The sequence below is a fragment of the Centroberyx gerrardi genome, chromosome 6 (genome assembly GCF_048128805.1).
Source record: "Centroberyx gerrardi isolate f3 chromosome 6, fCenGer3.hap1.cur.20231027, whole genome shotgun sequence".
NCBI lineage: Eukaryota > Metazoa > Chordata > Actinopteri > Beryciformes > Berycidae > Centroberyx > Centroberyx gerrardi.
The window spans coordinates 21,675,643-21,699,386 of NC_136002.1; the positions used below are offsets into that span (position 1 = coordinate 21,675,643).

Consider the following 23,744-nt stretch of genomic DNA (forward strand, 5'->3'; position numbering starts at 1 on the left):
TTTATTAACCAACAATAACAATTTTTCTTGGATGTTTTTTCTGACTTTAGACATTGAAAGACTTCTGAAGAAAAATTATTTTTGACAATGACAATTTTCAGGTCCCATTGTTATTAAAAAATCGATTTATTCCATTTTTAAACACAAAGAAAAGGGTGATGATGACTTGACAGTGAAATTCTTCATTTAAATAAAATAAATATATAACGGGACAGCTTTATCATTGAATATCAAAACAGTGGTTGTGTTTCATTATTTAAAATTCTGATAGTTGTCTATTTGGATAGTTTTTTTTTATTCGTTTTTTTTTTATTTTACATTTATACATTATCTCATGTAATAAATTAATTGAATGTTAAAATATTAAATAAACTGTTTGTGTACTCTTTTACATATTTTTTACAACCATGAAAATTTCACATTGCACATGAACCTACACTGCACAGTACAGAACTGTCAAAAGCACAGAGACATACTTCACCAACCCCTCCAAAAATAATCCCACATAGAGACACACACTGTGGTTTGCAGTACACAGTACGCAGACAATTATCTGAGTGTATCAACTACTCATTAAATGTACTAGGTGATTTGTGATTTAAGTTATCAAAAAAGTGTATAAACATTAATCTTTGGAATATAAACATAAATCAAATGTTTGATTTGGCCCAGTCTGTCACTATCCTTCCTCATCAACCTTGTACTTAACCCTAACCCTATAACTGCCGAGCTGTCGGATGAAGCAGTGAGGGTCATGGGATAGCTCTTTACTTACATACCTAACCCTAACCCTAACCCAGATGATCAAATGCGGTTTATTAGCAAAATAAAATCTCAGGATAGTGTGAACTGTAGAGTGAACATATATGAATCAACAGCAGTCCTGACTGCATGATGACAACATTCCCCAAAATACCAAACAGTGTAAACATAATTCTCATGGACGTTTTCCATGTCAACTCCAACATTTATAGATAACTATTTTGACATACATTGCTACATTCAGTTCAAATTTGATCACAAGACCTGTCTCCAAATCAGGCCCCTGATGTATCCATTAAGGTCGAATACAGCATCAGATTCGACACTGACTTCCTAAACCCAAACACAAAGAATCATAATATTGTTCACACCCCATCATTGTGGATTTATTTTAATGCCTGAATCAGGAATACCTAATGACTTGTATATCTACAGTACAGGTAAAATATCTTTTGCAAGACTGAATGTTATGGAATACAGTTGTGGGGCATTTCAGTTAACCCTTTTAAAAAATAATTTTCTAGACTTTACCGCTCCTTCATCCCCCATTATTTTTTTCAAATTAGTGCAAATCAGACCTTCAAATATTCAGTGAAAACACCACAATTTTATGTGACTGAATATTCCTATCAGATACCATAGTTACATAAGCTACTGCCAAAACCCATTAAGAACTTTCCAGTTTTGCACCTCCCTCCTCTGTCCTGTCCCCCCTGTGGAGCCGTGGAGATGGAATATCACTGTTCCATTACTATTTGTCATGCTTTTCCAATATCTATAAATACTGGCGCAAGCTCTGCCCTGCTCCTGTTAGGGTGCATCTGCTGCTGCCCCGCAGTTTGTCTCTTAGATACAGTATGATGTCCACCCAGAGGTGGCCAGAGCAGGGTTGGGCCCTTCTGCAGCTGCTGCTGGTGGCATCTCTCTCTGGGGCTGAGGAGCCGGTGTGTCGGCAGATAGGAGAGCCGGAGAACCCCCAGCTGTCTAAGAATGGGGACATTATTTTGGGTGGAATCTTCTCTTTTCACACCAGCTGGAAAGGCAGACAGGACACCTACATGCGCAGACCACCGCCACTGCAGTGCACAAGGTAAATACTGTAGCAAGCTGTTTGGCATAAGTAAGATACAAAATTAGAAGAGATGAGTAGATGGATAAAATGGATAAACAAGATTATCACACCGAGTCATGAAATAAGAAATACTGTCTCTTTGCTCAAATATTAATATCAGCAACTAGTTTCACTTTTTATTTTATTGTTTCGATTTCAAGCACATACTGGCTGTAACACCAACTATTTATAACTGTCTGGGTCAAGTTTGAATTTCAGAGCGTTCCAGTTTGCTCAGGCTATGCTCTTTGCCATTGAGGAGATTAACAACAGCACAGACTTGCTGCCTGGCATCTTTCTGGGCTACAAGATCTATGATGCCTGTGGCTCCATTGCGAGGGGAGTAAGGGTGGCACTGGCCTTGGCTAATGGTAATGAGGATATATCCGCAGCCTCCAAGGCACCCTGCACCAGACCGGCCCAAGTGCAGGCCATTATGGGAGAGACCTCCTCCTCTCCTTGCATGGCTATATCCACTGTCATTGGACCCTTTCATATCCCATTGGTGGGTAGGATTTTTAACAAATGTATAATCATGTACTGTAATGGACCTTGGCCACAGTTTGATTTATTTATTTTGTTTTATTTTCTCGATAATAATTATTATACTGCAATTGGTCCGACTGCTCACAGTAAAGGCAGTTTTAAGAGAATTACTGCTAATGTGCTCTATGTTTTCCTGTGTAAACATTTTAGAATTTGCATCCTCATCTTGGGAATATCATTCCTTTCTACTCCCTAGATCAGCCACTATGCCACCTGTGCTTGTCTCAGTGACAAAGTCCGGTACCCATCCTTCCTCAGAACAATACCCAGTGACTTCTACCAGAGCAGAGCTCTGGCCCAGTTGGTCAAGCACTTTGGCTGGACTTGGGTCGGGGCAATTAGAACCAATGATGATTATGGCAATAACGGCATGGCCATATTCACAGAGACGGCCCAACAGCTGGGCATCTGTCTAGAGTACTCTGTATCCTTCTTTAGAACAGATCCACCAGAAAAATTACAGGCAATAATTGACATTATCAAAGCTTCCACTTCCCAGGTGATTGTCACTTTCCTCTCCCACATGGATTTGGATATACTAATACATGAGTTGGCCCACCACAACCTGACTGGGTACCAGTGGGTAGGCACTGAGGGCTGGATCGTTGATTCCTACACTGCAACTATGAATGGACACCACATCCTGGATGGTGCTATAGGGCTGTCCATCCCCAAGGCCCATGTCACAGGCATGAGAGAGTTCATGTTGGATGTAAAGCCACTCAATTCATCTAGTAATGAATTGTTCACAGAGTTCTGGGAGACAATGTTTGATTGTAGGTTCAAGCAGACGAAGGGCTCAGAAGGGAATCAGAGAGACTGTACGGGGTCTGAAGATCTCTCTGGGCAGCAAAACATCTTCACTGATATGTCACTCATGGCCATCTTTAACAATCTCTATAAAGGAGTGTATGCTGTGGCCCACGCACTTCATAATATTCTTGGCTGCAAAGAAATATGTAGCAACAAGGTACAGCCAGATCCATTCACGGTGAGTTGAACACTGAAGGCTGAATGATAGTTTAATATTATGTGCTTCTTACATGAACAGAAAAAAATGGTGAATTTGTAATGGTATTGTTGAATAAATTGTTGCATGTCCGTCATTCTGCAGAGCTAATATGAGGTGGTTTGACATTTAATGGAATAAGTAAAGTAATATCTATCTACTTAGATTTTGCAGCACATAAAAAAGGCTCATTTCAAGACAAAGGAGGGGGAGGAAGTTTACTTTAATGAGAATGGAGACCCAGTAGCAAAGTATGAAATCATAAACTGGCAGCCGAACAAAAATGGCAGTGTGGAGTTTGTCACCGTTGGTCTTTACGACACATCTTTACCTGCAGAAAAACAGCTAAATCTGCACACTAAGTCCTTAATTTGGGCACACAACTCAGAACAGGTGAGCTACCGTATGATCATTCATGAATTGTTAACATGCAGAATTATTGTATCGTAATGTCGAGTTCATCAGAATTCCAAATGGTGACTTTTAAAGACAACAGCATATCAAAGTGAAAGCCTGTATGTTTTGTCTATCTCATACTGCTTTTTGTTCATGCAGGTGCCTGTGTCAGTGTGCAGTGAGACCTGTCGCCCAGGAACGCGTAAGGTCCTCCAGAAAGGAAAGCCCATCTGCTGCTATGACTGTATCCCATGTGCAGAGGGAGAAATCAGCAACACCACAGGTACTCTAGTATTATTTAATGGATCAGAGGATAAAGCCTGTAAATTCAATATCAGGAATCAAGTAAATATTCAAATATAACCCCAGTATTTAAATGTTGATATACAGTACAATTCATAGTAAAAATGGGAGTTAATCATCAGTGCATTTGAATATCAAATTTAGTAGTAGCCTACTGTGAAGTCTTGTTCTGAAATATAGAAAATGGTTGAGTTAAAGCATAGTAGCATTATGTGATTATACTGTAAATGTGTAAATAGTTAATTGTAGATAACTAACAACTAATATGCATCATTCATTTATTCATTTTCTCTACCTGCTTAATCATTTTCAGGGTCACAGGGGGCTGGAACCTATCCAAGCATACAATGGGTGTAAAATTATGAATAAATTAATTATGTAAATAAGTACATGCTCCCTCCTTATTTATAAATAATTTTCTCCCCTTCGTCAAATATACACTATTTCTTGCATGGCCAAAATTATCACACTTGGCCTACCACCAGGACCTTAATGTCAACTTAATATTAGTAATTACAAATTACTTAGCAAGTAGTTGAAGTCCTGGGTATATAAAAACTTTCAATCGCTGGAATATAACATCTCTGTAATAGTTTCCTTTTTCAGTTTATGTGGCTTCAGAATCAATAGATATAGTTAATCAAGAACCAGCCAATCAGCAAAGGGGGAGGGACTTAAATTAAATCAACAATGTACAGGAAATTTTCTCGTGAGTTCAATGAGTCATCACACATCTCAATACGATTTTGGGATGAATAAAAATAAACAACAGGAAAAACAGCCAATAAAGAAAGGGCAAGAGCATAAATTACATCTAATCAGTACAAAACTGTCTGACAAGCCATCACTCATGCCAATGCAACTTTTGGATCAACAGATATAAACAAACAATGCAACTTTGGGATCAATAGAGATTAAATACAAGGGAAGGCACTTGGCTTTGGGCCGATATTCACAGACTGTCCTCCCCCAAAAAACGACCACATAGGTCGTTTGTTCCTACCCTCTAATACGACCCACAGGAGCGTTTCCTAAATTACAGTCCTGGCAGGAGATGGCTACGTTGGTCTGCGTCCACGTCACGTGACTGTCAAGTTTCTCTCTGCGGCAAAAAAAAAAAGGCTGACATTCCTTTTATTCTCAGCAGAAAATGCAATATTTTAAGATAGTTTCGGCATTAAAATGCGTTTTGACAACATTTCTAGCGAGAAATGTGCATTTTATTTTCATAATCTTCATTCAGTGAATGTATATGATGTTTAGTTTGTTAGTTATTACGAAGATTAATTCAGGCTTTCTATCGTTGCTAAGGTGGTTGCTATGCACGCTGCTATCGCTGAAACCACAGTTGTAGTTCTTCCGGTTTGCAAAGTGGTTGTAAAAAGATATATCTACTGAATATATCAAATATCTAGTACAGCCGAACTAGTAATTACACTGCATCTAGATGATCTATGTTAAGAAAAAGTAAAGATGTTGGTTTATTTCTGATATTTTAGCCAAAACAAGAGTCGAACACACACACACGTTGGACGTGGCTCACGGAAGGGCTGTTGTTGGTGGACTTGGCGCGTTCGACTCCTGTTTTCTAGATATTTGATAAAATATTGCATTTTCCACTGAGAATAAAAGGAATGTCAGCCTTTTTTTTTTTCGCCGCAGAGAGAAACTTGACAGTCACGTGACGTGGACGCAGACCAATGTAGCCATCTCCCGCCGCCGTTAGGGGCGCTAATTTAGGAAACGCTCCTGTGGGTCGTATTAGAGGGTAGGAACACACGACCTATGTGGTCGTATGGGTTGGAGGACTTGTTGGATATTCGATATTATTGAATGTCGCAACATTTTGTGAATATTGCAATATTTTTTGCGATATCGAAATAACCCAACCCCCCACGGCTAAAAAAAAAAAAAAAAAAAAAGAAAACACACAAATTCATAGCTACTGCTAGCTTAAGGCTCTCGGGTTGGTTAGTTGTTAATTAATAGCAAAGACTGTCTAGGTTTTAGAAGATAAGTCACGCAACAACGACTCAACGAGCTCATGTTAAAGCATTAATGTTACCTTACATAGGTTGGTAACAAGCTAGCTTAAAGTTACAACTCAGCAAGGGGGGAGCCAAAGGGGTGACCAGCGGTGAACCCCCCGAGTTAGTGGCAGCCGTCCCCTGCCCCTAGGGAAGAGTTTTTTCACCAAAGAATTTAATTAGTATTCACAAATGTGCAATGTAGATGTCATGGCATGGTCATGGCTCCTTTCTATACATAGCTATCTGGTGGTCATGTAGTGTTACTGAACAGTCTACCTGCCTAGAAGAAATTAAAATACAGATGCAACAGAGAGTTACTCAGGAAATCTAATATCTGTTTTGATTTTAACTTGTAGATTCCATCACCTGTGTGCAATGCCATCCTGAATTCTGGTCAAACGAGAAAAGAGATGACTGTGAAAAGAAGGACACAGAGTTTCTATCATATGAAGAGATTATGGGGGCACTGCTCACAGCGTCGTCCCTGTTAGGAACTTGCATGACTGCAATCGTGGCTGTCATTTTCTTCAGATACAGGAACACCCCCATAGTCAAGGCCAACAACTCTGAGCTGAGCTTCCTGCTGCTCTTCTCCCTGGCTCTATGTTTCCTGTGTTCTCTGACCTTCATCGGCCGGCCCTCTGAGTGGTCCTGCATGCTGCGACACACAGCATTTGGGATCACCTTTGTCCTCTGCATCTCTTGTGTTCTGGGGAAAACTATAGTGGTCTTAATGGCCTTCAGGGCTACACTTCCAGGCAGTAATGTCATGAAATGGTTTGGCCCTCCTCAGCAGAGACTCAGTGTTCTGGCTTTCACTCTCATACAGGTCCTGATTTGCATACTTTGGCTAACTATCTCTCCTCCTTTTCCTTTCAAGAATTTTAAACACTTTAAAGACAAAATCATCCTAGAATGTGTATTAGGCTCAGCTGTAGGCTTCTGGGCAGTGTTGGGGTATATAGGACTCCTGGCTATGTTATGTTTCTTTCTAGCTTTTTTGGCTCGGAAACTGCCTGATAATTTCAATGAAGCCAAATTTATCACCTTCAGCATGCTGATATTCTGTGCGGTCTGGATCACCTTTATCCCTGCGTATGTCAGCTCTCCAGGGAAGTTCAGTGTTGCTGTGGAAATATTTGCAATTCTGGCCTCCAGTTTTGGACTGCTAATCTGTATTTTTATTCCAAAATGTTACATAATCTTATTGAAGCCAGAGAAGAATACAAAAAAGAACATGATGGGTAAAATGCCATCAAAATCATCATGACGAGTGAATTTAATAGGCATAGTAGACAAGAAGAAGACAAGAACTTTGTTTCAATAAAACATATTTTATGCATGAATGCAATACTATTATAATTAACTGTGGTTGCTGTCATTGACATTAATCCAAATCATTAATACATGTTGTTGTTAAGATTCATTTCTCACACAGACTGGCAAACTAGCACTTGCAAACCCAGTGCCTCTTTTTTTCTTTTTTTCATTTTATTGAAGAACAAATGATCTATCTTACTCTTGAATCAGAATGTCAGCCATTGAGACATTACTACAGTTTCTTCATTCACAATATTTGAGTGACATAGGTATAACATATTTAAATATATATATATATATATATCAGTAATTAGATATAATGAGTAGTGATTTTCTTTCTGTGCTCATCATTGCAAATTGAAGTTTCTTTGGGACAATAAATTATTGTATTTATTGTATTGTACTGTTTTATATTGTATCATAGCAAAGAGAGAAACAGCATATCTTCTCACCAGGATGACATTCATGAATACATTAAAAACATCAGTGACATTTGTGTCATGTGAATCATAATAAACACACAAATTTTAACATGTCTAGATATTTCTCTTCGGTGTCCTAAACAGACAAAAACAACTCTGGTGTCCGGTAGTCTCCTGAGGCTTTGAGAGTTCAAACCATGACAACTTCCCCCTTGTTGTTGAAGGTTTATAAGAGCAATGCCTTGAGCTGTAGAGCTGTTCAGCCTGGCCTGCACAGCAGAGCAGAGCTATGCCATTGCTGATGCTGATACTGCTCCTCTTGGTCCTGCTAATGGGGAGGGGAGACTGTGTGTGCCGGCTACAAGGGCGGGCAGAGCCACCTGAACTGGCGCAGGATGGCGACCTCGTTATTGGAGGCATTTTCTCATTCCGCACAGGGCAAGATCATGTAATTAACACATTTCAGACAATTCCACGAGTACGGAAATGTAAAAAGTATGTATTGCTCCTAATTTATGGTTACATAATTTGAAATGGTTCAAGGGTCCGAATCTAATTGTGTTGTATGCTTTATCCAATGTCTGCATTTTAGAGGGTTCCATTAACTCCTGAATGTAGATATATTGATTTAATGTAGATATATTAATTACTTTTACTTACTCTATTATTATATTAATTACACTTTCATCTTTCACCATTCCAGCTTTAATTTTAGAGAATTCAAATTTGCTCAGACAATGATCTTTGCCATAAATGAGATCAACAGAAACCCTGAAATACTCTCTGGTGTTAAGCTTGGCTATAAGATCTATGATAACTGTGGAACTATGGACATATTGAGAGCTGCACTGGCATTGGTGAGTGGACAAAAGAGAGAAATCAGTGAAAACAACTGCACTAAAAGTGACACAGTGCAAGCTATTATGGGACATTCAGGATCAAGACCAACTATTGCATTTGCACGAATTGTTGGGAGGTTTGATATACCTGTGGTAAGTCAATGAAAAAGTCAGTGAATTCTGTGTTAAGCGTCATTTAATCCAGTGTTAAGTTTGCTGCTGGAAATTTATGGATTATGTTTTGCAAAAATATAATGGCATATTTGATGTTAGCTATAATATGAATCTAAATAGTGATTACACAAAAGCAGTAAATATTTGCTCTGTCCCTGCCACTAATTTTGATTTGTGTCTCTTGTTACATGCAGCTCAGCCACTTTGCCACCTGCGCCTGTCTGAGCAATAGAAAAAAGTATCCTAGTTTTTTCAGAACCATTCCCAGCGACTACTACCAGAGCAGAGCCTTGGCAAAGCTGGTCAAGCACTTTGGCTGGACCTGGATGGGGGCTATTGCTGTGGAAAATGAGTATGGCCTCAATGGCATGGCTGCATTTATCCAAGCTGCACAAGAAGACGGAGTGTGCATTGAGTATTCTGAAGCGTTTTCACAATCAGGGCCAGCTCACAGACTGCAGAGAATAATAGACATCATAAAGCAATCCACTTCCAAGGTTATTATGGCTTTTATGTCCCACCGAGAAATTAAGGTGCTGGCAGCAGAGTTGTACAAGCAGAACATTACAGGACTGCAGTGGGTTGGCAGTGACGCCTGGATCACAGATCACTCTCTGACTGACAGTGAGGGACACAGCATCCTGCTGGGCTCCATAGGCTTCACTGTCAGCAGAGCTCAGATCCCCGGGTTAGAGGAGCACCTAAGGGGGCTTCACCCCTCACAGCCAGTTTGTCAAAGACTTCTGGGAAGATGTGTTTGACTGCTCTCTGAATGCGACTGCAAAGATACAAAGAAAGCCATGCAGTGGTTTTGAGAGCTTACAAGATGTTGAATCACAGTTTACTGACGTTTCTGAGTTGAGATTTACTAACAATGTGTACAAGTCAGTTTATGCAGTGGCCCATGCTCTTCACAACCTGTTTAAATGTGAGGAGGGTCAGAGTCCCTTCTCTAATGGGAGCTGTGCTGGCACCAAACACATTCAGCCATGGCAGGTAAGCAACCACCACATTTGAATCCCTCTATCACTGTAACAGAGTGTTTGCTGTATGACAACTGTCATTATTCAATTCATTTGTCATTTCTTCAAAAGGTCCTGCAGTACCTGGACGCTGTGAATTTCACAACAAAAGAAGGGGAAAGAGTATATTTTGACAGTAATGGAGACCCACCGGCAAGATACGAACTTGTGAATTTACAAAGAACTAACAATGGAGCCATGGAAGGAGTTACAGTTGGCATCTATGATGCTTCTCTAGCAGAGAGCCATCAGTTTATCATGAATAACATCTCAGTTGTCTGGGGTGGTGAGCTGACCAAGGTAAAGAACTGAAGCAGAACCAGGTTTTAGTCTTCTTAGCTGTAATGCTCCTGAAATGTATGTTGTGAAAAGAAAATGTTCAGAAAACCTTGTTTAACATGGCTGTTGAGTCCTATACTTTTATGGTTTGTGCATGTGGTGTGTGGCAGGTGCCTGTGTCAGAGTGCAGTGAGAGCTGTCCCCCAGGAACACATAAGGTCCTTCAGAAGGGAAAGCCGGTCTGTTGTTATGACTGCATACCCTGTCCATCAGGCAAGATCAGCAATTTAACAGGTAAATAAACAATGCACCAGTATTTAAACTGCTATATGGGATTCAATAAAGTCTATTACATTTCATAGTATAATCAGGAAAAAATTAATTACAAATCAATAATGCCCTTTCCTAGTGTTGACTTTTCAATATTTTGCATCTTTTCTCACTCCTTGATTCTTGGTGTTGTTTTTCATTTTGCAGATTCGATACACTGTATGAAATGCCCGCTGGAGTACTGGCCCAACAAGCACAGAGACGCCTGCATTCCCAAAGCAATAGAATTCTTGGCATATGATGAAATCATGGGAACTCTGTTGGCCTTCTTTTCCTTGCTGGGAATGTTTCTGACTATGATCACAACACTGGTCTTCTACTGCCACAGAGAAACCCCACTGGTACGGGCCAACAACTCTGAGCTGAGCTTCCTGCTGCTCTTCTCCCTGACTCTGTGTTTCCTATGTTCCTTAACTTTCATCGGCCGGCCCTCTGAGTGGTCCTGTATGCTGCGACACACAGCATTTGGGATCACCTTTGTCCTCTGCATCTCCTGTGTTCTGGGCAAAACTATAGTGGTGTTAATGGCCTTCAGGGCTACACTTCCAGGCAGTAATGTCATGAAATGGTTTGGGCCTGCACAGCAAAGACTCAGGGGCGAATTCACAAAGAATGGATTGCGGCCGCTAATAGCACCATCAATTGCGCATCATTTGCACCCGCTATTTGCTCCGTCTCAAGGACCGATTCACAAAAGATATTGCGCTAATGATATGCCAGTGCAAACACGCCCATAACCTGTTGCAGCTGAGCGCAATTTGCCCCTGTTTTGTGTCTGATTGCAATTACCAATGTGGCAAAGTATAAACGTTGCCTTTGCGCGAAGAACACAGTAGGCAGGACAATGGCAGAGAGAAAGAGAACAATGAAATGTTTAGACCGCGAGCTGCAAGTCCTGACGGACAAGGTGCAGAGGCATTCCTCAAAACTTCAGGCAAGAGATTTAACTGCGAGAAACCATATTTGGGATTTAATATCCCAGTCTGTCAGTGCTGTTGGTGTTTCCAAACGCACCTTCAGACTGCAAAAGAAGATGGCATGATTTGAAGCGGAGAACAAAGGAGAATGTATTCATTTATTTTTCATGACACAATTGCATCATGTCACTGCATCCTTTGTTTGTCATTGCATCTCACTGCATCCCAAAATAAACTAGAAGGGCACTCGCGAGCGCAGACCTCCGCCAAGGCCAATCCAGTCTTCTATGACATGCAAATGTGCAAGCGCAACCAATATACGGATCCGCTCCAAAATTTAATGGGTTCTTCCTTGGCCCATGCTACACCCTACCACGAAGTTTCATGAAAATCGGGCCAGTAGTTTTTTCGTAATCCTGCTGACAGACAGACAAACACACACACACAAACAAACGGCACCGAAAACATAACCTCCTTGGCGGAGGTAATACTGTAAATGAGTTTGAGCGGGGCTGTCCATGGTGCTGGATCTTTAGGCCAAAATAAAGCCCACTGTGCTGACTAGTGAGATAAGTGAAAATGAAATTGAGTTGTACTGATTGTTTGGTTGTACTGATTTATTTGCTTTTGTTGGTGAAGCAATCTGTGTTAAAGTTCTATAGTAATAATAATAATAATGTCAAAATATTATTTACAGACTGTATTTACAGACAATTTTATTTTTTAGGTAACACAAAGGTGGAATTGTTGCAGAGACATTTGCAAGGTCAATTCAATTCAATTCTCAGTTAGATCAACAAGTGATAAAGTCTGGGCGTGACACCCCTTATAAATGCTTCAGTTACCACCAACTCTCTGAAGACGCTAATAATTTCACTCTAACTGTGTGTGTCAATTAGCGCCGACCTTTGTGAATTGGACTGTTTTTGCAATGAGGCTCATTTGCATAGAAAGGGGGCAATTTTGCGCCAAATGTATGCATATTACCTAATTTAAATATGTGCAAATAGCTAGATAAATAGAGATATCAGATACTATAGATAACTATTTTGACATACATTGCTACATTCAGTTCAAATTTGATCACAAGACCTGTCTCCAAATCAGGCCCCTGATGTATCCATTAAGGTCGAATACAGCATCAGATTCGACACTGACTTCCTAAACCCAAACACAAAGAATCATAATATTGTTCACACCCCATCATTGTGGATTTATTTTAATGCCTGAATCAGGAATACCTAATGACTTGTATATCTACAGTACAGGTAAAATATCTTTTGCAAGACTGAATGTTATGGAATACAGTTGTGGGGCATTTCAGTTAACCCTTTTAAAAAATAATTTTCTAGACTTTACCGCTCCTTCATCCCCCATTATTTTTTTCAAATTAGTGCAAATCAGACCTTCAAATATTCAGTGAAAACACCACAATTTTATGTGACTGAATATTCCTATCAGATACCATAGTTACATAAGCTACTGCCAAAACCCATTAAGAACTTTCCAGTTTTGCACCTCCCTCCTCTGTCCTGTCCCCCCTGTGGAGCCGTGGAGATGGAATATCACTGTTCCATTACTATTTGTCATGCTTTTCCAATATCTATAAATACTGGCGCAAGCTCTGCCCTGCTCCTGTTAGGGTGCATCTGCTGCTGCCCCGCAGTTTGTCTCTTAGATACAGTATGATGTCCACCCAGAGGTGGCCAGAGCAGGGTTGGGCCCTTCTGCAGCTGCTGCTGGTGGCATCTCTCTCTGGGGCTGAGGAGCCGGTGTGTCGGCAGATAGGAGAGCCGGAGAACCCCCAGCTGTCTAAGAATGGGGACATTATTTTGGGTGGAATCTTCTCTTTCCACAGCAGCTGGAAAGGCAGACAGGACACCTACATGCGCAGACCACCGCCACTGCAGTGCACAAGGTAAATACTATAGCAAGCTGTTTGGCATAAGTAAGATACAAAATTAGAAGAGATGGGTAGATATACAAAATGGATAAACAAGATTATCACACCGAGTCATGAAATAAGAAATACTGTCTCTTTGCTCAAATATTAATATCAGCAACTAGTTTCACTTTTTATTTTATTGTTTCGATTTCAAGCACATACTGGCTGTAACACCAACTATTTATAACTGTCTGGGTCAAGTTTGAATTTCAGAGCGTTCCAGTTTGCTCAGGCTATGCTCTTTGCCATTGAGGAGATTAACAACAGCACAGACTTGCTGCCTGGCATCTTTCTGGGCTACAAGATCTATGATGCCTGTGGCTCCATTGCGAGGGGAGTAAGGGTGGCACTGGCCTTGGCTAATGGTAATGAGGATATATCCGCAGCCTCCAAGGCACCCTGCACCAGACCGGCCCAAGTGCAGGCCATTATGGGAGAGACCTCCTCCTCTCCTTGCATGGCTATATCCACTGTCATTGGACCCTTTCATATCCCATTGGTGGGTAGGATTTTTAACAAATGTATAATCATGTACTGTAATGGACCTTGGCCACAGTTTGATTTATTTATTTTGTTTTATTTTCTCGATAATAATTATTATACTGCAATTGGTCCGACTGCTCACAGTAAAGGCAGTTTTAAGAGAATTACTGCTAATGTGCTCTATGTTTTCCTGTGTAAAAAGTTTAGAATTTGCATCCTCATCTTGGGAATATCATTCCTTTCTACTCCCTAGATCAGCCACTTTGCCACCTGTGCTTGTCTCAGTGACAAAGTCCGGTACCCATCCTTCCTCAGAACAATACCCAGTGACTTCTACCAGAGCAGAGCTCTGGCCCAGTTGGTCAAGCACTTTGGCTGGACTTGGGTCGGGGCAATTAGAACCAATGATGATTATGGCAATAACGGCATGGCCATATTCACAGAGACGGCCCAACAGCTGGGCATCTGTCTAGAGTACTCTGTATCCTTCTTTAGAACAGATCCACCAGAAAAATTACAGGCAATAATTGACATTATCAAAGCTTCCACTTCCCAGGTGATTGTCACTTTCCTCTCCCACATGGATTTGGATATACTAATACATGAGTTGGCCCACCACAACCTGACTGGGTACCAGTGGGTAGGCACTGAGGCCTGGATCGTTGATTCCTACACTGCAACTATGAATGGACACCACATCCTGGATGGTGCAATAGGGCTGTCCATCCCCAAGGCCCATGTCACAGGCATGAGAGAGTTCATGTTGGATGTAAAGCCACTCAATTCATCTAGTAATGAATTGTTCACAGAGTTCTGGGAGACAATGTTTCATTGTAGGTTCAAGCAGACGAAGGGCTCAGAAGGGAATCAGAGAGACTGTACGGGGTCTGAAGATCTGTCTGGGCAGCAAAACATTTTCACTGATATGTCACTCATGCCCATCTTTAACAATCTCTATAAAGGAGTGTATGCTGTGGCCCACGCACTTCATAGTATTCTTGGCTGTAAAGAAATATGTAGCAACAAGGTACAGCCAGATCCATTCACGGTGAGTTGAACACTGAAGGCTGAATGATAGTTTAATATTATGTGCTTCTTACATGAACAGAAAAAAATGGTGAATTTGTAATGGTATTGTTGAATAAATTGTTGCATGTCCATCATTCTGCAGAGCTAATACGAGGTGGTTTGACATTTAATGGAATAAGTAAAGTAATATCTATCTACTTAGATTTTGCAGCACATAAAAAAGGCTCATTTCAAGACAAAGGAGGGGGAGGAAGTTTACTTTAATGAGAATGGAGACCCAGTAGCAAAGTATGAAATCATAAACTGGCAGCCGAACGAAAATGGCAGTGTGGAGTTTGTCACCGTTGGTCTTTACGACACATCTTTACCTGCAGAAAAACAGCTAAATCTGCACACTAAGTCCTTAATTTGGGCACACAACTCAGAACAGGTGAGCTACCGTATGATCATTCATGAATTGTTAACATGCAGAATTATTGTATCGTAATGTCGAGTTCATCAGAATTCCAAATGGTGACTTTTAAAGACAACAGCATATCAAAGTGAAAGCCTGTATGTTTTGTCTATCTCATACTGCTTTTTGTTCATGCAGGTGCCTGTGTCAGTGTGCAGTGAGACCTGTCGCCCAGGAACGCGTAAGGTCCTCCAGAAAGGAAAGCCCATCTGCTGCTATGACTGTATCCCATGTGCAGAGGGAGAAATCAGCAACACCACAGGTACTCTAGTATTATTTAATGGATCAGAGGATAAAGCCTGTAAATTCAATATCAGCAATCAACTAAATATTCAAATATAACCCCAGTATTTAAATGTTGATATACAGTACAATTCATAGTAAAAATGGAGTTAATCATCAGTGCATTTGAATATCAAATTTGGTAGTAGCCTACTGTGAAGTCTTGTTCTGAAATATAGAAAATGGTTGAGTTAAAGCATAGTAGCATTATGTGATTATACTGTAAATGTGTAAATTAGTTAATTGTAGAACTAATATGCATCATTCATTTACTCATTTTCTCTACCTGCTTAATCATTTTCAGGGTCACAGGGGGCTGGAACCTATCCAAGCATACAATGAGTGTAAAATTATGAATTAATTAATTATGTAAATAAGTACATGCTCCCTCCTTATTTATAAATAATTTTCTCCCCTTCGTCAAATATACACTATTTCTTGCATGGCCAAGATTATCACACTTGGCCTACCACCAGGACCTTAATGTCAACTTGTAGCACAGGTACATAATATTAGTAATTACAAATTACTTAGCAAGTAGTTGAAATCCTGGGTATATAAAAACTTCCAATCGCTGGAATATAACATCTCTGTAATAGTTTCCTTTTCCAGTTTATGTGGCTTCAGAATCAATAGATATAGTTAATCAAGAACCAGCCAATTAGGAAAGGGGGAGGGACTTAAATTAAATCAACAATGTACAGGAAATTTTCTCGTGAGTTCAATGAGTCATCACACATCTCAATACGATTTTGGGATGAATAAAAATAAACAACAGGAAAAACAGCCAATAAAGAAAGGGCAAGAGCATAAATTACATCTAATCAATACAAAACTGTCCGACAAGCCATCACTCATGCCAATGCAACTTTTGGATCAACAGATATAAACAAACAATGCAACTTTGGGATCAATAGAGATTAAATACAAGGGAAGGCACTTGGCTTTGGGCCGATATTCGATATTATTGAATGTTGCAATATTTTGTGAATATTGCAATATTTTTCACGATATCGAATAACCCAACCCCCCACAGCTAAAAAAAAGAAAAGAAAAAGAAAACACACAAATTCATAGCTACTGCTAGCTTAAGGCTCTCGGGTTGGTTAGTTGTTAATTAATAGCAAAGACTGTCTAGGTTTTAGAAGATAAGTCACTCAACAGCGACTCAAAAAAATTACTTCTTCTCTCAGTTAATAGCTACTGATAGCTCACTTGCTGGCTGTAACACTAGTTTGATAGCTCATGTTAAAGCATTAATGTTAACTTACATAGGTCGGTAACAAGCTAGCTTAAAGTTACAACTCAGCAAGGGGGGAGCCAAAGGGGTGACCAGCGGTGAACCCCCCGAGTTAGTGGCAGCCGTCCCCTGCCCCTAGGGAAGAGTTTTTTCACCAAAGAATTTAATTAGTATTCACAAATGTGCAATGTAGATGTCATGGCATGGTCATGGCTCCTTTCTATACATAGCTATCTGGTGGTCATGTAGTGTTACTGAACAGTCTACCTGCCTAGAAGAAATTAAAATACAGATGCAACAGAGAGTTACTCAGGAAATCTAATATCTGTTTTGATTTTAACTTGTAGATTCCATCACCTGTGTGCAATGCCATCCTGAATTCTGGTCAAACGAGAAAAGAGATGACTGTGAAAAGAAGGACACAGAGTTTCTATCATATGAAGAGATTATGGGGGCACTGCTCACAGCGTCGTCCCTGTTAGGAACTTGCATGACTGCAATCGTGGCTTTCATTTTCTTCAGATACAGGAACACCCCCATAGTCAAGGCCAACAACTCTGAGCTGAGCTTCCTGCTGCTCTTCTCCCTGGCTCTATGTTTCCTGTGTTCTCTGACCTTCATCGGCCGGCCCTCTGAGTGGTCCTGCATGCTGCGACACACAGCATTTGGGATCACCTTTGTCCTCTGCATCTCTTGTGTTCTGGGGAAAACTATAGTGGTGTTAATGGCCTTCAGGGCTACACTTCCAGGGAGTAATGTCATGAAATGGTTTGGCCCTCCTCAGCAGAGACTCAGTGTTCTGGCTTTCACTCTCATACAGGTCCTGATTTGCATACTTTGGTTAACTATCTCTCCTCCTTTTCCTTTCAAGAATTTTAAACACTTTAAAGACAAAATCATCCTAGAATGTGCATTAGGCTCAGCTGTAGGCTTCTGGGCAGTGTTGGGGTATATAGGACTCCTGGCTATGTTATGTTTCTTTCTAGCTTTTTTGGCTCGGAAACTGCCTGATAATTTCAATGAAGCCAAATTTATCACCTTCAGCATGCTGATATTCTGTGCAGTCTGGATCACCTTTATCCCTGCGTATGTCAGCTCTCCAGGGAAGTTCAGTGTTGCTGTGGAAATATTTGCAATTCTGGCCTCCAGTTTTGGACTGCTAATCTGTATTTTTATTCCAAAATGTTACATAATCTTATTGAAGCCAGAGAAGAATACAAAAAAGAACATGATGGGTAAAATGCCATCAAAATCATCATGATGAGTGAATTTAATCGGCATAGTAGAATGACAAGAACTTTGTTTCAATAAAACATATTTTATGCATTAATGCAATACTATTATAATTAACTGTGGTTGCTGTCATTGACATTAATCTAAATCATTAATACATGTTGTTGTTGAGGTTCATTTCTCACACAGACTGGCAAACTAGCACTTGCAAACCCAATGTGTTTTTTTTTCTTTTTTTCATTTTATTGAAGAACAAATTATCTATCTTACACTTGAATCAGAATGTCAGTCATTGAGACATTACTACAGTTTATTCATTCACAATATTTGAGTGATATAGGTATAAAATATTTAAAAAATATATATATATCACTAATTAGATATAATGAGTAGTGATTTTCTTTCTGTACTCATCATTGCAAATTGAAGTTTCTTTGGGACAATAAATTATTGTATTTATTGTATTGTACTGTTTTATATTGTATCATAGCAAAGGGAGAAACAGCATATCTTCTCACCAGGATGACATTCATGAATACATTAAAAACATCAGTGACATTTGTGTCATGTGAATCATAATAAACACACAAATTTTAACATGTCTAGATATTTCTCTTCGGTGTCTTAAACAGACAAAAACAACTCTGGTGTCCGGTAGTCTCCTGAGGCTTTGAGAGTTCAAACCATGACAACTTCCCCCTTGTTGTTGAAGGTTTATAAGAGCAATGCCTTGAGCTGTAGAGCTGTTCAGCCTGGCCTGCACAGCAGAGCAGAGCTATGCCATTGCTGATGCTGATGCTGCTCCTCTTGGTCCTGCTAATGGGGAGGGGAGACTGTGTGTGCCGGCTACAAGGGCGGGCAGAGCCACCTGAACTGGCGCAGGATGGCGACCTCATTATTGGAGGCATTTTCTCATTCCGCACAGGGCAAGATCATGTAATTAACACATTTCAGACAATTCCACGAGTACGGAAATGTAAAAAGTATGTATTGCTCCTAATTTATGGTTACATAATTTGAAATGGTTCAAGGGTCCGAATCTAATTGTGTTGTATGCTTTATTCAATGTCTGCATTTTAGAGGTTTCCATTAACTCCTTAATGTAGATATATTGATTGAATGTAGATATATTAATTACTTTTACTTACTCTATTATTATATTAATTACACTTTCATCTTTCACCATTCCAGCTTTAATTTTAGAGAATTCAAATTTGCTCAGACAATGATCTTTGCCATAAATGAGATCAACAGAAACCCTGAAATACTCTCTGGTGTTAAGCTTGGCTATAAGATCTATGATAACTGTGGAACTATGGACATATTGAGAGCTGCACTGGCATTGGTGAGTGGACAAAAGAGAGAAATCAGTGAAAACAACTGCACTAAAAGTGACACAGTGCAAGCTATTATGGGACATTCAGGATCAAGACCAACTATTGCATTTGCACGAATTGTTGGGAGGTTTGATATACCTGTGGTAAGTCAATGAAAAAGTCAGTGAATTCTGTGTTAAGCGTCATTTAATCCAGTGTTAAATTTGCTGCTGGAAATTTATGGATTATGTTTTGCAAAAATATAATGGCATATTTGATGTTAGCTATAATATGAATCTAAATAGTGATTACACAAAAGCAGTAAATATTTGCTCTGTCCCTGCCACTAATTTTGATTTGTGTCTCTTGTTACATGCAGCTCAGCCACTTTGCCACCTGCGCCTGTCTGAGCAATAGAAAAAAGTATCCTAGTTTTTTCAGAACCATTCCCAGCGACTACTACCAGAGCAGAGCCTTGGCAAAGCTGGTCAAGCACTTTGGCTGGACCTGGATGGGGGCTATTGCTGTGGAAAATGAGTATGGCCTCAATGGCATGGCTGCATTTATCCAAGCTGCACAAGAAGACGGAGTGTGCATTGAGTATTCTGAAGCGTTTTCACAATCAGGGCCAGCTCACAGACTGCAGAGAATAATAGACATCATAAAGCAATCCACTTCCAAGGTTATTATGGCTTTTATGTCCCACCGAGAAATTAAGGTGCTGGCAGCAGAGTTGTACAAGCAGAACATTACAGGACTGCAGTGGGTTGGCAGTGACGCCTGGATCACAGATCACTCTCTGACTGACAGTGAGGGACACAGCATCCTGCTGGGCTCCATAGGCTTCACTGTCAGCAGAGCTCAGATCCCCGGGTTAGAGGAGCACCTAAGGGGGCTTCACCCCTCACAGTTCCCTCACAGCCAGTTTGTCAAAGACTTCTGGGAAGATGTGTTTGACTGCTCTCTGAATGCGACTGCAAAGATACAAAGAAAGCCATGCAGTGGTTTTGAAAGCTTACAAGATGTTGAATCACAGTTTACTGACGTTTCTGAGTTGAGATTTACTAACAATGTGTACAAGTCAGTTTATGCAGTGGCCCATGCTCTTCACAACCTGTTTAAATGTGAGGAGGGTCAGAGTCCCTTCTCTAATGGGAGCTGTGCTGGCACCAAACACATTCAGCCATGGCAGGTAAGCAACCACCACATTTGAATCCCTCTATCACTGTAACAGAGTGTTTGCTGTATGACAACTGTCATTATTCAATTCATTTGTCATTTCTTCAAAAGGTCCTGCAGTACCTGGATGCTGTGAATTTCACAACAAAAGAAGGGGAAAGAGTATATTTTGACAGTAATGGAGACCCACCGGCAAGATACGAACTTGTGAATTTACAAAGAACTAACAATGGAGCCATGGAAGGAGTTACAGTTGGCATCTATGATGCTTCTCTAGCAGAGAGCCATCAGTTTATCATGAATAACATCTCAGTTGTCTGGGGTGGTGAGCTGACCAAGGTAAAGAACTGAAGCAGAACCAGGTTTTAGTCTTCTTAGCTGTAATGCTCCTGAAATGTATGTTGTGAAAAGAAAATGTTCAGAAAACCTTGTTTAACATGGCTGTTGAGTCCTATACTTTTATGGTTTGTGCATGTGGTGTGTGGCAGGTGCCTGTGTCAGAGTGCAGTGAGAGCTGTCCCCCAGGAACACATAAGGTCCTTCAGAAGGGAAAGCCGGTCTGCTGTTATGACTGCATACCCTGTCCATCAGGCGAGATCAGCAATTTAACAGGTAAATAAACAATGCACCAGTATTTAAACTGCTATATGGGATTCAATAAAGTCTATTACATTTCATAGTATAATCAGGAAAAAAATTATTACAAATCAATAATGCCCTTTCCTAGTGTTGACTTTTCAATATTTTGCGTCTTTTCTCACTCCTTGATTCTTGGTGTTGTTTTTCATTTTGCAGATTCGATACACTGTATGAAATGCCCGCTGGAGTACTGGCCCAACAAGCACAGAGACGCCTGCATTCCCAAAGCAATAGAATTCTTGGCATATGATGAAATCATGGGAACTCTGTTGGCCTTCTTTTCCTTGCTGGGAATGTTTCTGACTATGATCACAACACTGGTCTTCTACTGCCACAGAGAAACCCCACTGGTACGGGCCAACAACTCTGAGCTGAGCTTCCTGCTGCTCTTCTCCCTGACTCTGTGTTTCCTATGTTCCTTAACTTTCATCGGCCGGCCCTCTGAGTGGTCCTGCATGCTGCGACACACAGCATTTGGGATCACCTTTGTCCTCTGCATCTCCTGTGTTCTGGGCAAAACTATAGTGGTGTTAATGGCCTTCAGGGCTACACTTCCAGGCAGTAACGTCATGAAATGGTTTGGGCCTGCACAGCAAAGACTCAGTGTTCTGGCTTTCACTCTCATACAGGTTCTCATTTGTATTCTTTGGTTAACAATCAACCCTCCTTTTCCTTTCAAGAATTTCTTGCACTTCAATGAAAAAATCATCCTAGAATGTGCTCTGGGCTCTGCTATAGGCTTCTGGGCTGTGTTGGGGTATATAGGACTCCTGGCTATGTCATGTTTTGTACTCGCTTTTTTGGCTCGAAAGTTGCCTGATAACTTCAATGAAGCTAAATTGATCACGTTCAGCATGCTGATATTCTGTGCTGTCTGGCTCACCTTTATCCCGGCGTATGTCAGCTCTCCTGGGAAGTTCACAGTTGCTGTGGAGATATTTGCTATTCTGGCTTCCAGTTATGGGTTACTTTTTTGCATTTTTTCCCCCAAATGTTACATCATATTATTGAGGCCTGAGCAAAATACTAAAAAGCATATCATGGGAAAGACATCTAATAATGATATACGTTATTAAGCATTGTCAGACCATCAGATGTCCGTAAATATTCTAATATATTTAATGTATTGTGGGGTTTTTTTCCTTTTGCTGCAGTGTTTCTCTTGCAACCAAAATGTAATCTGTGTATAAAACCAAATTGATATTGATTGGTATTTTTTAGTAATTTGTTTCAATAAAGAAATCTATTAAAACATTCATATGATTCTGTTTAATTCTGTAGTACCACCTCTCCATAGCTACAAAAAAGTGAAAACCATTATGTAGAAAGCATTGTCTATCTATACAGCAGCTCCTGCACAATTAATGGAACAGGCAATATTCAGAATGATAGAACAATGAGTTCAATTGAAGTATATGCTTAAATTGATGAATCACCAACATTACATGCACATTGTGACACAAACTGAGAAGTGGTCAGAGCCCTAGAGCCCTAACTATAGATCATAAAATCCTGTGGCCCTAGAATGATCATTTTGGGTAGGAGATTGCCAGAAAGAAAAAACAAAGAGCTGAGTGGAGACGTAGGAAGATTTTATTAACATATTTGCACAAGTAGAGAAGAAATGTATGTGTAAGTGGGATGTGATTTTGGAGGGCCAGAAGGGAGTATGGGAGTGATGAGCAGGTTTCTGCAGGGAATAGGCAGCAGGTAATAGCAGAGTGCAGAACATACTGGACCATGGCCTGGAGGTATGGGAGTGTGGTTTTGAATTAGATACAAGCAGCCACAGGTTACCAGGGGATGGAGTGCATAATTTACAGCTATCTACAACCAAAATTATCCTCAACCACGAGTGCTACAAAAATCTCATTCAAAGCACTGCATGACCATTCCTTGTGCATGAAGCGCAATCATTCAAAATAAATGTTTTTGGTGAATAATATAAGAACTGTACAACTGAGGAAATGTATGTTAGTGCCGCCTCAAATATGGGACCGATAGGTCACAATACTGCATGAGGCCTGCAAAATAGCCCCAAAATTTGCCCTGCCATTTATTAACAGAATGATTCCTTGACCTTGGTATTCTAAGTTCAGATGTACAATGATGCAACACAGTAGAAACACGGGGGACACATGTATACACACACATGCACAACAAAAAACACAGAGAAAAACACTGAAAGATAAATAAGTTCCCATCTGGTGTAAGCATGCCTTTATTACCCAGTGGCCTGACTCCACTGGGAGAGCTGCTGCGAAGCCTCGAAAAGACAGACACAGGAGATTCAACATTGTAGCATATTGCCTCATCCTTTTTACACAACAACATGAACAACAGGTGGCACATAGCTTCAAGCAGAAAAATAGGGCCTATGTTAATTTGCACCCATGACATAAAATATTAATTGTTCCATTTAGAATTGATTGAAGCTTCTGTTTTGATCTTGTTTTTTGTGTCATTGTTACACTGTAGCTGGTC

General features: G+C 40.3%; 3 protein-coding genes and 1 pseudogene across 7 annotated transcripts; all 4 read left to right on the forward strand.

Annotated features, from left to right (window-relative positions):
- The first annotated feature begins 1,048 nt into the window (after positions 1-1,048).
- On the forward strand, positions 1,049-7,427 carry LOC144539391 (extracellular calcium-sensing receptor-like). Of its 3 annotated transcripts, none has more exons than XM_078284003.1 (7): positions 1,049-1,072; positions 1,704-1,852; positions 2,081-2,378; positions 2,616-3,410; positions 3,594-3,821; positions 3,984-4,107; positions 6,514-7,427. In XM_078284003.1, exons 1-7 carry the CDS (start codon positions 1,049-1,051, stop codon positions 7,425-7,427), a joined length of 2,532 nt encoding a protein of 843 aa, XP_078140129.1. The 3 variants fall into 3 exon arrangements, with proteins under 3 accessions (XP_078140129.1, XP_078140127.1, XP_078140128.1); XM_078284001.1 differs by lacking the exon at positions 1,049-1,072 and adding an exon at positions 1,227-1,244 and having other exon boundaries at positions 1,668-1,852; XM_078284002.1 differs by lacking the exon at positions 1,049-1,072 and having other exon boundaries at positions 1,662-1,852.
- A 1,209-nt stretch (positions 7,428-8,636) lies between these two features.
- Positions 8,637-11,350, forward strand: LOC144539412 (extracellular calcium-sensing receptor-like; annotated as a pseudogene).
- Positions 11,351-12,574: 1,224 nt separating this feature from the next.
- On the forward strand, positions 12,575-18,154 carry LOC139933723 (extracellular calcium-sensing receptor-like). 3 transcript variants are annotated; one of them, XM_078283984.1, is made up of 7 exons: positions 12,575-12,598; positions 13,230-13,378; positions 13,607-13,904; positions 14,142-14,936; positions 15,120-15,347; positions 15,510-15,633; positions 17,241-18,154. In XM_078283984.1, exons 1-7 carry the CDS (start codon positions 12,575-12,577, stop codon positions 18,152-18,154), a joined length of 2,532 nt encoding a protein of 843 aa, XP_078140110.1. The 3 variants fall into 3 exon arrangements, with proteins under 3 accessions (XP_078140110.1, XP_078140108.1, XP_071784013.2); XM_078283982.1 differs by lacking the exon at positions 12,575-12,598 and adding an exon at positions 12,753-12,770 and having other exon boundaries at positions 13,194-13,378; XM_071927912.2 differs by lacking the exon at positions 12,575-12,598 and having other exon boundaries at positions 13,188-13,378.
- Positions 18,155-18,903: 749 nt separating this feature from the next.
- Positions 18,904-22,336, forward strand: LOC139907715 (extracellular calcium-sensing receptor-like). Its single transcript, XM_071894204.2, has 6 exons — positions 18,904-19,109; positions 19,318-19,606; positions 19,822-20,634; positions 20,733-20,960; positions 21,110-21,233; positions 21,417-22,336. The coding sequence occupies exons 1-6, from the start codon at positions 18,904-18,906 to the stop codon at positions 22,334-22,336; spliced, it is 2,580 nt and encodes an 859-aa protein (XP_071750305.2).
- The last annotated feature ends 1,408 nt before the right edge of the window (positions 22,337-23,744 follow it).